Raw genomic sequence first — 13,632 nt, forward strand, 5'->3', positions numbered from 1 at the left:
CTGTTTATGATTAAGATCAGGTTTATAATTCAATTGGAGTTAGCTTTTCTGGCAGAGCTCCTGAGCGTATCGCTGGATGTGTCTGCTGTTGCGCAGATAAAAAAGGCTACTGTGACAATGCAAGGGATACAAAAGACCCTGATGTAAGACGAACATTAATATTCTGATATAATTCGATGATTTCAATGATACAATAAAGCCTTGAATTCAGCTGGCAGTCGCCCTGGTGTCTGGCCAGGGGCTGCACACTACGGGCTCACAGTGGGGCTGTGTGCAGCCTCCTCTGCGCGGTGACTGACAGCTCTGCTGCACTGCAGTGATTCCTCCACGGCTTCCCTTCGCTTTGTCACCCTGCCCCTGTCATACATCACTCCTAACATGGAGATTACATCTCGCATTATACTGCTCCTCTGAAACCTCCCATTAGCCTATCTGCCGGCGACTTGCACCATATACACTAAGCACCCGCGGCGACAATACCGGCTTTTACGCACGGCTGTGGCGGCGGCGGTGATGGTGATGATGGTGGTGATGATGCTCGAGCCGGTCCTTTGTTGTCCCCCGACACTCCCTGTAATTAACAGTGGCTGTTATTATACGCTTTCATGAACAAAAGTGCTGCCATTATTGATGTGTGCTTTTATTTTGACGCCGTGAAAATAATTACAATTAGGGAATGAAGGTTTAGTTGACACTTGCAGTTCATGAAAATAGTTTCACCTCCCGTCAAAGATGAGAAAAAGGATGGTAATAATAGATACATAAGGATGCTATACAGTTGAATACAGATGGGAAACAATAGGGTTCATGTCCATATTAGTATAAAACCTAAACAGCACCATCACTGCGCATCACAGACACGTGGTGATACCTAAAAGAATAATATGATATAAAGTTTCCCTTGGTCCTTTTTAATTATGAAAATTAGAGGAAACATTTTCATTGTTGCCCAGACAACATATGAAAATTTGTTTTGGTTCTCAGCCTCTTTGTGGAAGTGAGGAGCCTCGCAGAGCCACAGTCGCATATGTAAAGCAGAACTAGTTTGAACTGGATCATCAGAGGCAACCTGCTATTGATAAGGCTGCATCCACCCCCACTACCTCCTACTTAAGGTGTCCTCTTCCCCTTCCTCCCACCCACAGAGCCACCAGGAGGGGAGGAGGAGGAGGGCAGGCAGATAACCTGCAGAGTCCAAGAAAAAAAAAAAGTCCTCACATATTCTGGCATTTGCTTTACAAAAATGCGGTAGAAAGATGGATTTCTACGCATCAGCACCTGCTCTGCAGCGGGTCTCACCATGCCGACCGGGTGGAGGATGCTCCGAGCATGCGCAGTGTTTCTCTTTGGGTTGACTCCTGGCAGTGCTGCCTTCAAGTGCTGTCGGTGATGTCGCAACCATGAAACGGCAAACAGCAAAGTTGTGAAAAACATCTAATTTTCGAAGATGAAACGTTTACAACCTGGCACAACCCTAAATACATCCGGAGATATTTATGATATTAATGATATCTCCAAATCCCAACATAACTGGCTCTGAAAACATAACAGCACACACTGGTTCATCATAGTTTGAGTGGTCAGTGTTTATGTTGTTGTGGTTTATGAGAGTATAAATAAAGTATGAAATATGCAGTGAAATGCAGCTGAGAAAGGAACCTACGTTAAATAGAAAAATATGTTATTATTTAATCTGAGGTCAACACATTTCCCTTCTATAGAATGCCACTTAAAAAAAAAAAAGGTTGCGTAATATGTTTGCCATGTGAGTTTACAGTTTGCTGTCTTTTCCCTCAGTCAGCTGGTGGATAGTTCAGATTCTCCTTCAGGCACACTCTCTTAATACCATGTTATCACTAAATGTTTTGCTGTCACATCAGCACAAGATCAGCCAGTAAGTTGAACAACAGTGAGGATATTATAACAGCCATACAAAAGCCATGAAGGAAAAACATTTTCATACTGTGGTAAATGTTCAGCACGTGTTATTACAAACCTTGTGATTGTGCTCCAATCTGTGTTCACAACAATATAAATGACCCGTGTTTACAGGGAGTGGCACAAAGCAAACAGTCCTGTTGCACATGCTCACTGTGGCCGCAGTACAAATGATAGGATCCAGTGTTTTTATCAAATAGACAGAAGAAATGCTGAGCGAAAACACAGAAGCAGCCCTTGGAATATAACAAGTTTGAGGTCAGGGAGCTGAATGCTTGTCACATGTTAAATGATGTGTCTGCAGAGCGATGTAGCTTTGAACTCTGCCCTGAAAAAGCCCGATGAGAACTCTCCAACTTTGGGCTGTTTGTGTCTCAAGCGAGCAGGAATGCATTTTCAATGGTGTAGTTAAAATGCTTGAAACACCAAGTTGCTAGCAACAATAGCTATACTGTCTAGCATAAAATGTGCCATGAATCAGAAGTAAAACCAATGACTCCAGCTTCTCCAAAGTTCACAGTTGTCCTCTTGTGGTATCTTATCTTTCCTAAAGAAAACAATTACATAACAAATACTTAGAAGTCTAAAAGCCCTGCTTACAAGCCATTCACAAAGCCCTGTGGAGATGTAATACTCATTCATATAGTTTAGGTTTGGGCTGAATGATTAATAGCATTGAATACAATGTCTGACGACACACCACAAATGAGGCATTGTGGAGCCACAGAGACGCCCCCGGGCTACGAGTCATATCCTCCAGACGTAAAGGAACACGCTTGTTTGGTACAAGCCCCAACAAAAACCGCATCATTATCATCATCATTTTTTCTTTTCCAGTGTAAAATAAATGCAAAAAAATTACTACTACACCTGAAATCATGACTCATATCACAGTCGTAGTGTCTGCCAAAATAATTGCAATATGATTTTTTTTTCTGTTTTAGGTGCAAGAAAACAAAACTGTTGAATGGACGTATTTGCTATTCATCTCTTATAATCAGGGTTCCACCAGAAAAAAATCAATTTCATTATCAACATTAAACAGTTTCATCTCCTGTACAGTTGTCATTTTAGGTCATCTCACACTCAGCTGTTCCAGCCTGGTTCTACATCATCAGACCTGGTTGAATATTCATGAATAAAGCTGTTTAAATCCCAGGCTGTATATGTTGAATTATACAATACTAATCTGCATAATTAGCATTCTTTGTTAGCATTCATCCTGGACCAAATTACATGGCACACATCTAATACTTGTCAAGATATTTCACCCTGGATCAAAGAGCTGGACTGACAGACCAAATAAGAGACATTACCCTCTTGGAGTCACATGTTTAGCATGGCTATAAATATATAAACTACAAGCTAATACACCCCTAAATATTGAGTGTGTTGCATGTTGTTGCTTCTTCGTTATTCTCCGCATTGAATATCACCACTCTGAGCCCCACATATTGTTCCAATAATCTTGAAAGTGACCTCTGGCACTTTGTGTTTCCCTGCAGCTAAGGAAACCCCTCCCTCCTCCTCTCTAAAGGTCACACCATGCCACCACTGGTTCTCCTGCCTTTGCTCCTGCTGTGACCTCTGACCCCTTTCAGCGACTAGGCAGCCCAGCAGGAGTCTGCTCAGAAGTTTAAAGCTTCATCATGTTTCCCACAGTGTGCAGGGTGTGCACCAGGTTGGTTCTCCTCTCCCTTGCATTTGTATGCAGTTGAACTACTTTTCATACTATTGTGTATCTTAATCTGAAAAACAGATCATGTGTTATGTATGTAAAATCTTAACATGCAAAGTAGAAGTAGAATATAGTTGCAGAAAAAGGAAAGTGCCTTGAAATTGTATTGAAGTACAGCACTTGAGTAAAAGTGCTTTCTCCAAAACTGCACTTATCCATGTTTACACTTTTCTTTTTGCTTCTGTGTGATGTTTAACCAGACTCAGGCAGTATAAGGATTTTAAAGTAATGGACACAAAGTTCATTTTTGGCTAAGCAATAAAGTAGCCAAGATAAAGAGTCGAGGAAAGTAGAGGACTGAAGGACAAAGTAGTTTTGATCAGTCTCTTTTTCAGGCTTTAAATTGAGATCAAAATGTTTTTGCAACTTCGTGGCACAGATTCAGATGTGAAAGAAAGAAGGAACGGTTGGTCGTGTGTGTGTGTGTGTGTGTGTGTGTGTGTGTGTGTGTGTGTGTGTGTGTGTGTGTGTGTGTGTGTGTGTGTGTGTGTGTGTGTGTGTGTGTGTGTATCCGTGTGTTGGTTTGTGTGAGAGAGTCCTGACGTACTACCAGAGGCCTGTCTCCCTCTTGTGGTCACAGGTCACACAGAGGCAGAACGGAGTTTGAAGTAGTTTCTGAGACATGGAAATGAGGTGTTAGATCTGTGGCCATGCTCATTAAATGTTTTAACTCACCATTAGTTATTTTCCCACAAAGCTCTGTAGTTCATGGCTAAAAATTTCCTTCTGATCCACATTTATGAAGCTGCCGAGAGCATCCTGACTAATAGGAGGGAGCGAGAAGAACTTCCTTTGACCTCGTTTTTATGGATGATGTTGAACTTTAGATCCTTCATGAATGTGTCCTGTTGTCGAGGGATGTGAAGGGGGGGGGGGTGTTGAATCAATGTAAAAACAGATTGAGCTGAATACAAGAAATATGAACAAATCAAATACACTAATTATCTAAACGTACTTTGTATTTTTGGTGCACTTTTGTACTTTTCATTGAAGAATCTATAACTCAATTTAAATTCGAGGTTGTGGCGCAGTAGAAAAATAAAAAGAATTAAAATTAGAGCGATTCACCAAGGGAAAGTTGACATATCAAAGGCTAGCTCAGTAACATATGGTTGATAGTCAGATGTCAGAATCATCAGTGCTGTGCCTTGAATGGTTTTTACTTCATTTCTCCTAAAGATTTCAAGGTGATTTACTGCTTAACAACATGTCATTTCATTATTTCCCTGCAAGGCAGTTGAAAAAAGCAGCTGACTACTGAAGAGACAAGAGTAACTTATTTCACTAATGTATAGTGCTGGATCCTGGATGTTATATTCAGATGATTTTAATGGGTTTATTCAATTTCTGCCATAAAATAGGAGATATCAAGGGCTACTTTTAATATGTTTAACACATTGTTTCTTAATATCCCTTAATATCCCTGCAGGGGTGAAACAGCTTCATGCTGATTAGAAACACTCAGTCAGAGCTGGAGCAGCAGGTATAAAGCAAACGGTTTAGAGGTGTTAGAGAGGTGTTGCTGGGGGTAATACTGAGGCAATTGTTAGTGTGTCCACAGGTATTTCTCTGGCAACGCCTTTTAATATCAATTCAGGCCAATACAACACCGTGTATTCATTGCAGGGCTGGAGTTTGATTGTACTGAATTGCACTAAATCTGAAGGTGTACCTGTGTGGGAGCCATTTAAATAACTGATTATAATAACTGACCAATTTGTGACCATTTTTCCTTTGAAAATATTTTACTTAACAAACTGGAAAGTGTTAACATGGCAAAAACTACCAAATTACAGTGTCCATTGCAAATCTATTCTAGTGGTGGGTTTGGTCCTTGATGAGAGGAAAGGTTTAACCCATGTGACAGAAACAGATGTGTTCACAAATGTAAATAGATGACAGTCTTACAGAAATGTTCTCCTAGGCAACACAACAACAACAACAACAACAACCCTTTCGTTCAACCATGAATGAGTCAAAATGAGTCATTTTCTGCCAAATGAGTATTAACACAAACAGCTCAGTTCATCCTTTATATATGATCCAAAAACAGTTTTATAAATCAAATGTATTCTGAAATAGATCAAAAGAAACAAACACATTGCTGACCACTGTTGTAAATGTGCAGCAGCAGTTGGATACTTGGGCTTTAACTGAGACAATATATTTAAAAACCGATGATCCACACTGTGTCAGGAGCCTCGGGGCATTGTTTGTTAACTCACTCCCCAAACACGTGGAAACATTGAATTGAATGGGCCGTGGTCCCAGTGCAAAGACTGAATATATTTAACAGGAACTCAAGAGTAAACACTGTTTTCTGCTTTCGCATCAGCCAACCTGTGTGACCCTCAGGGGCTCAGGCAAAGAGGGCTGACAGTTGAAAAGCAAATATCCAAAAAGCAAGGTGGAAAAGCTCGGTTTGCACCGTCTTAAAAAAAAAAAAAAAGTCAGCACACTTGTCACAGTCAGATTATGCAACACATCAAGAAAAAATGGTGAAAAAGCAAATAAATCAGCAAAAGCAAACAAAAAAGATTATTTCAAGAACAGAGGGAGATAAAAATCAGCACCTGCACATCTCAATTTCAGTGGATATCATAGTAAAGTCAGGGAGCGTATTTTAAAGCTATTAAAATTTGATCAAAACATAAAAAGAGGAACCGAGGGAGAGTTTAGATGTTCGTTCATTAGAGGCCCCCCTGGTAGCTGAGGGAGATGTAAGTGTTTATGCATCAGGCCAGCTGTCGGACTGAATACACAATGATATTATTTAAATATATAAAACCACTGTGTGTTATTCTGCCAGTTTGTAGGAGAAGTTAATAGACACCACAACCAATGTTAAAACACGTCAGTGAGTCCTCGTTCTAAAAGCCTGTTCTCTTTTAACATTGAAAGTGAAAACATATTGTTTGAGAACGCCCACACACATCTATTTGATGTTAGGTATCAGGATGAAATAACAGTATTGGTATTTAAAGAACACTGTTGTTTTCTACAATTACTGATAATATGAATGGTAAATCTGCCACCGTTATCTTAGTAAACTAAATTATGTGCAAACAGTCAACTGCCAAGTCTAAGAGAGCTGGCCACTTTGCTTCAATTTGGTTAATAAAATTCATCATGCAATTATAATAAATCACTTCAAAAATTATTTTATTGTGAAAAAAAATCATTATTTACATTACAATAGTAGCTAATTATTCCAGTACTACACGGCAGCCTCCATATCATTATTTGAAAGCAGCTGCTCTCTGACTCAGCAGGTTCGTCAGCGCTCTCACCTGAGCCTCAGGGCATTAGCCAAATTGGAGTGAGAGTTGAAAAACAAATATTTGACTTTGGCTTTCTTAAAGTCAGGACACTTATCACTTATGTGGTCGTGGTTTTACCAAACTGTAAATAGCGGTAAAACATTAGTATCATTATAAAGGTTTGTAAATCTTTATTTATTTAACACCAGTTCTCAGATCTTTGTTGAATTATCGTGTAATTTTTGAATATGGCATTATAGATAAATACTTTCAATCATGGTTCAAGAAACACTGAAAGTCCATGTAGATAAAAGACTCATCTTTACACTGAGACATCAACAGTATCTACAGCCATTTACAAGCTGAGTACAATAAATAGTGTTTTCATTATGAGGCCTGCTATATGTGTTGCCTTTTTTTATTTACTGAAGTGATTAGAAATAGTTTCACGCTTGCAGACTGCCAACACTGCAAATATTATTGCATTTAAACAAAGCAACTGAAAATTCCCTGTATTAATCCATTTGAATCCACATCAGAGAAAAAACAATGTGATTCTCCAGAGGAAACCATATTTTGACTTCAGATGAAAATGAAAATGCAGCTTTGATGATGCTCATTCTGAACACACAGTCGCTTTGTTCCCAATGAGTTCGCTGTGTAAACCTGTTTGCTGTGCAGAAATATATTTAGGTTAAAAACAAGCTAATGAAGCTAATGAAGTTATCGCTGCTGAGTCATGTTATGTAAATTTCACCCTGCCTCTCTCTCTCAATTTGGAGACACACTGCTGCTGTGTGATCACCGCAGATATTAAAGTCAAAGAAAAGGAGCTTGTGCGTTCTACATTTGTTTTGTGAGACGGCGTCTGACTGAGGACGTTTTCAGAGTTGTGTGGGAGCTGGCAACACTGTGATGCTGAAGGACAGGACATGGAGCTGAGCCCCAGCAGGGTGCTGTTCAGATGCCAGGAGGTGTAGCTCAGCTCCAGTGGGCTCCGGCCCAGGACATATTGATTTTGTCATTCATTTGACACTTCCTCTCTTTCAATCAGTTTTATGTGGAGTCCCCACCTCTAGGTTCAGACTTTAGGTTGAAGCTTTATGAAAATATGAATGAAATATTATTATAAATTAAAGTATAAAACCACGGCAGTACAATAAATGATATTAGGTTACAAATGCTTTTATTTAGAGACTGAATATATTGTACACCTGATCAGTATTTGACATTAGGGAACAAAAGTAAGCATCTGGTTGATCCTGGTTGTCAAAATGTGCCTCTGCCTGCAGGAGGCTATACCATATGCCTTGGAGCATTGTTTGTCACAAACTAGTAAACATGTGAAAGCTTTTCATTGGATGAGCTGTATCCTGTAGTCACAACACAAACACTGAACAAGGATGCTCAACTGAAAGTTACAAATATTAGAAGAGCGTCGGTCAGAAAGTCAGAAACCTCCTGATTCCACTTGAAGGCATCAGTCGGCCACTGCAAGCTAAAGGTGAGTACAGAACCACAGTACCTTTATTTCTCTGTGCACAGACCCAACAGCATCAGTTACTAAACACTCAAAGAGCATTTGATAGTATTTTTTTTTAAGGTTTTGTGTTTTTCTTTCAGAGAATGAGGATCCAAATTATGTTCCTGGTCTTTGCTTTTGTGGCTGCGATCAATGCAGCGCCAACACAAAACAGTGCTGCACAAGCCAAAGGTAACTAGATGATAAAATGTGATGGGGTGTGTATCTGAAGTAATGTGCTGTGTGCCTTTTTGTATTGAGATCTGTATGTGTATCTGTCAATGTCTTCTCATTTTAATGTAAAATTACAACATTCACCAAGTTCTTAGTCTAATCAGAAAGTTATTTGAGAACATTTCCTTTATTGATGGACAAAGTCATGTGTTTCTGACTTCCACAGCTGATTCAGTCAAACTCGAGGAGGTTAACATTGATGAGCTAAAGAATGATCCCACATTAGCAGGCCTAGCTAAAGATTTGAAAGCCCAGGAAAAAGCCTTGGGACCTGAGTTCAATGAGAAGGCCTTGGAAAACGAGGTGCTCCTGAAGAAAGCTTTCGAAGACGAAGTGTTCAATGAGAAGACCTTAGAAGATCAGGTGCTCAACGAGGCTGCTCTGAAAGAGGATGTGCTCATGGAACACGTTTTCGAAGATGAAGAGCTCACGGAGGCGCTTGTGGAGAGCGCCCTGGAAGATGAGGAGCTCATGGAGATGCTCATCGAGAGCGCTCTTGAGGATGAGTTCCTCAGAGAGAAGGCCATGGAAGAGGAAGTGCTCAATGCGGAGGGTTTGGGAGATGAGGTGGTTAAAGAGAAGGCTTTGGATGGTGAGGTGTTCACTGAGGAGGCCATGGAAAAGGAGGTGAAGAACGGTTTGGAAGAGGAGGCGTCCAAGATGAAAATCAGTCCCAAGGATATTAAACCGGAACAGTTGGAAGCTGAACTGCCTCATGTTGAATAAGCAGAGAAAGATGAACCCCTCACAACATTCGCAGGTATTCTTCACTTTTCATACTTTCAAATGATTTATTTCTTCCATAGGAACGCAGAGAGATGATGAGGAAAATGAGAAATAATGAATATGAGTCAATGAATTTTACTTTGTGACGACGATATCTTGTCCTCTTATGATTATATAATTATTCATTAAACATTCATTTCCATATGCACGAGTATATAAAATGTGACCATGGTACATCACAGGCGTATTCTGTAGTCTTGTCTCAGCGACATCTGCTTCATCTGTTCAAATGTAGCTACAGACAGAATTAGTATTCATTTCGCCTCAGAATCTCTGCACACGCAGAGAAACAAACTGTGCTTTTTCTCATGTTGTGCAGGTTCTATCTTCATATGTATCTTTATCTGCTCTTTCTCTGCAGCTCTCCAACACCTGATCTCCAGCACCAAGGGCATCATCACCGCCATCTCCTTTACAATGACAACAAATGGTATTAGAGCATTAAAACCAATTGAAGTATTGTCTTACAGTAATGGGATTCAGTAAAAGCCTTTGACGACATGAAATGAATTGTGTTTGTCTGTTTCAATATTAGCATTTTTTTGTGCCTTTTACTGTGTGTGTGTGTGTGTGTGTGTGTGTCAGGTATTTATTAATTCATGACAAACGACTACAAATTAGCATTTTCTGTATCTTTCCAATATTTTGATCCCCAGAAATGCTGACATTAATTCAAAGTGCATTGTGAAAGGTGTCTGAAGAAGCTGAATACTTGAATGTGATAGTACAGAATAAAGACGGCCACATTATTATTTTCCTAATAATTTCTTCAGTGTGCACATACAGGCTTTTTGAAGAGGAACGAGTGAAGTTAGTCAAATACCTCATTTTAAAATTTCTCACATGCAAATACTGTGTCTTTCAGTCTTTGTTCAGTACATTTAAATTAATCTCTTCTGAGCCACACAGTGAGCAAACACACTGAGTCATCCCTGTGGGGTGTATTCCCTAAAGTTAGTCTTTCCAGAGTTATCCTTGGGAAAAAAACAGGTTTTTGAAACAATATTTGCTGTTGGTGATAAGGCTGTTGGTTCAGGTAAAATAAATATTTCAAAAGCTCATGGATCATGATGCAGAGCTGCAAGTTGCTTCATTAATATTTTTTAGAAACGCTCTGGCCTTGGTAACAAACATTTTTTACCAAGAGGTGGACTTTGGTTCTCCCTGTACAAAAGGGAGGATGGGAGGATTTGGCTGAACTGAACTTTTAAATCAAAAATGAGATTCAATTTGAGCAGAAAAACTTGATAAATTGCCTGTATCAACATCATATGCCAACAAAGCTCCATGTGATTATGTGTACAGTAAAATAAATGGGGTTGTAGTTACTCTTTAAATTTGAAACCAGTCCTTCAGGGGCTTTAACATATGAAATTACTTGTCAAATAGATTCATCCTGATTTTAAAATGCTAAACACAAACTAAACAACTGTACTGGCTCTGTTATTATGATGAACTGAATCTGTACTCAAGCCTATAGTATACTGATACATAAACATACTGTATGGTGGAGGTTGGCACATTGATAACTGAGTGGGAAAAAAAACTCCAAGTTGCCTTGGCAACCAGCTGGATTGCATCTGCACTGCTATACTGTCTTGCCTGCTGGTTGCTCTCTGCTCACTTCATCATTTCAAACATCTCTTGAAGATCAAACCATAACTTCCTCAACACTGAGCTTCCTCCGTCACTTTCCAATCTCTCCCCGTCTCTCCTGGGGACATTTTTCTGCAGGACTGGTCAGGCGTTGTCCAAGATTGTCATGTTATGATTAATTTATGGAGGCCGTGCAAAAATATACATATATATATTTAATGCATTATCATGCATATCACTAATTCATGTTGCCCTGCTAACACTGGCAAATTCTTCAGCCTCCTGCTGTTACTGTGGCTTTCCACCAACCGGAGCACCAGCACGGAGCTGCAGGGCAGAGACAAGATGCAATGAAAAACTATTTAATGAGTTTTTGCTACTATAACATTTTTTATGTCACATCAGCTGCTGGTTTTTGTTTTCAGATTCTCATTGATGGTTTTGTGATGGCCACCATGTTAACACCAGTCTCTCCTATTTCCTCCAGTAGCAGGAAATCTTCAACTTCATTCACTTTCCCATCAAACATCGCGCATAGGGAGGAGTTTCACACTTTATCTTCCAGACTGAAATATGCACTTCTTTTTAAAAAGGTGACATTTGGTTAACGAAATAGCACAAACAGACTATAGGTCCTATACAGCTTCAAAGAAAATAGTCTGCTTGCAGTAAATTCATAATGTCTTGACTGAGAACATTAACCAGAATGCAAATCGCTTCCAGTGCTCACAAAAAATGAGACATGGCTTCCGTGTCGGGGTGAAAATAAATGTTATTTGAGCCATCAAGCGGCCACTTCCTGTGAAGGATGGCTGGGCCAATTAGCACCAAGTCTCCTCTTTAACATGACATTTTGGCACCACAGAGCCATCTCCATCTACATGGAGGGTGGGGCCCAGCAAAATGTCATGGTGTTGAAAATGTGCTCTTCACATGGAGGTCAAACACAAGCTAGCAAACGAATTGAATTAACAGTTGGAAATAATTAAATGGAAAATCAGTTCAAATGGTTTTGTAAAAGTCATAAATAAACAATGATTGAACAATGATTTGTTGAAAGCAAAGGATAAACTGTTCTAATTATTTACTAATAGTAATGGATAAATGGTTGAAATGTCAACCGTCTGCAACTCTAAATACATAAAGTTTAGTTTAATGGTAGGAATGCAAACTTTATCCAACTGACCTGAACATTCAGAGTTCACTTGTCTGAAAAAGTTATTGTAATAATATTAACTTTTATATAATAAATAGAGTTTAAATTAACAAATTAACACATTTGCAGCATGACGAGTGGTGTCAATGACACAAAAATGGCAGAGAACCACCGCTCTACTTTTCACACACAAAGCCTCTGGATTATACATTTGCATACTAAATAGGAACCAGAGTTGAGTGAGGTGAGCAAACTTCTGCAGCAAGGTCAGAGCAGTACCCAAGTAAGACAGAGGGGAAAAAGAGGGGAGAGAATATTGAGTATTTTTGCCTGCTTGCCACCGCTGGAGAATTTCAAACAGCTGGAACGATTCAGTCAGCTTTTCTAGGAGCAGATGAAAGAAAAGTTGAAAGGCCTCTGAAGAGGGAACAAGCCAGTGAGCCAGTGAGTGGGAGAGAGAGTGAGAAAGAAAGTGGAGGCTGCTTGACAACAAGGATTTTTCAAAGTGATTCAGCGTATACTCTGAAACATATCCTGCGTACGCAGACTTCTCAGTCACTCCTTCCAGTAAAAAAGCCTGGTGGGTTCAAAGCGCCTCAAGCAAGTGAATTGAGGTTGTTGCCTCTGCTTGTGCGCTGTGGTGCAGTATGAGGGGATTTGCCTCGATAGTGCTGTCATTACATGGAGGTGCCTCTGTGCTGAGATTCCTGCCAGGTCACTGCAGGCGCTTCAGCGGCCAACGTGGCTCCTCCGCTTCCTCTTTTTGTATCTATTTACAGTATTTCACCCCATCTGCATTTAACAGCCATGAGACAAGTGGAGAGTGTGGAGAGTGCTGCATCACTGCGACACAGCTGGCGTTCTGCCTTTACTTAGGGCTCCTCCTGCTGGTGTAGATAAGGGTCTTGCAGGGGTTTTTTTTTTCCATGCTGTAATCCCTGTTGTAAATAAATAAAGCAGAGTGTGTGTGTGTGTGTGTGTGTGTGTGTGTGTGTGTGTGGGAGGGGACGAGGTCAGCTAAAACAGCAGGACCCCCCCCCCCCCCCACACACACACACACACACACACACACTGCAGACCAGCACCTTGGATAAATGGACACAGAGGAGTGTTGCTGTGGCTAAAGGCGTTGTTCGTATACAACCAGTGTAAAATTAAATGTGCACACATAACAGAAGCGGAGTCCTGCCACCTAAATCTAATACATAACCTTCTATCACTCGGGCTTCTAATATTGATTCTTCTGTCAAATGTGCTTTTTGGAAGTATTGTTTAAAATGTCAAAGAAAGAGTGAAAAATACCCATCACCATTCGATCAGAGCTCAAGGTGACATCTTCAAATGTTCAAAACTCAAAGATTTTCCACTTGCAATTACTCAAACAGACAACAGCAGCAAATCC

The 13,632-nt window shown here is 40.1% G+C and overlaps 1 protein-coding gene across 1 annotated transcript; it reads left to right on the forward strand.

Annotated features, from left to right (window-relative positions):
- Nucleotides 1-8,391: 8,391 nt before the first annotated feature.
- LOC130164756 (uncharacterized) lies at nucleotides 8,392-10,128 on the forward strand. Its single transcript, XM_056369697.1, has 3 exons — nucleotides 8,392-8,650; nucleotides 8,859-9,452; nucleotides 9,840-10,128. The coding sequence occupies exons 1-2, from the start codon at nucleotides 8,563-8,565 to the stop codon at nucleotides 9,416-9,418; spliced, it is 648 nt and encodes a 215-aa protein (XP_056225672.1). The 5' UTR covers nucleotides 8,392-8,562; the 3' UTR covers nucleotides 9,419-9,452; nucleotides 9,840-10,128.
- Nucleotides 10,129-13,632: the final 3,504 nt, after the last annotated feature.

Source organism: Seriola aureovittata, chromosome 23, assembly GCF_021018895.1.
Source record: "Seriola aureovittata isolate HTS-2021-v1 ecotype China chromosome 23, ASM2101889v1, whole genome shotgun sequence".
NCBI classification, from domain to species: Eukaryota; Metazoa; Chordata; class Actinopteri; order Carangiformes; family Carangidae; genus Seriola; species Seriola aureovittata.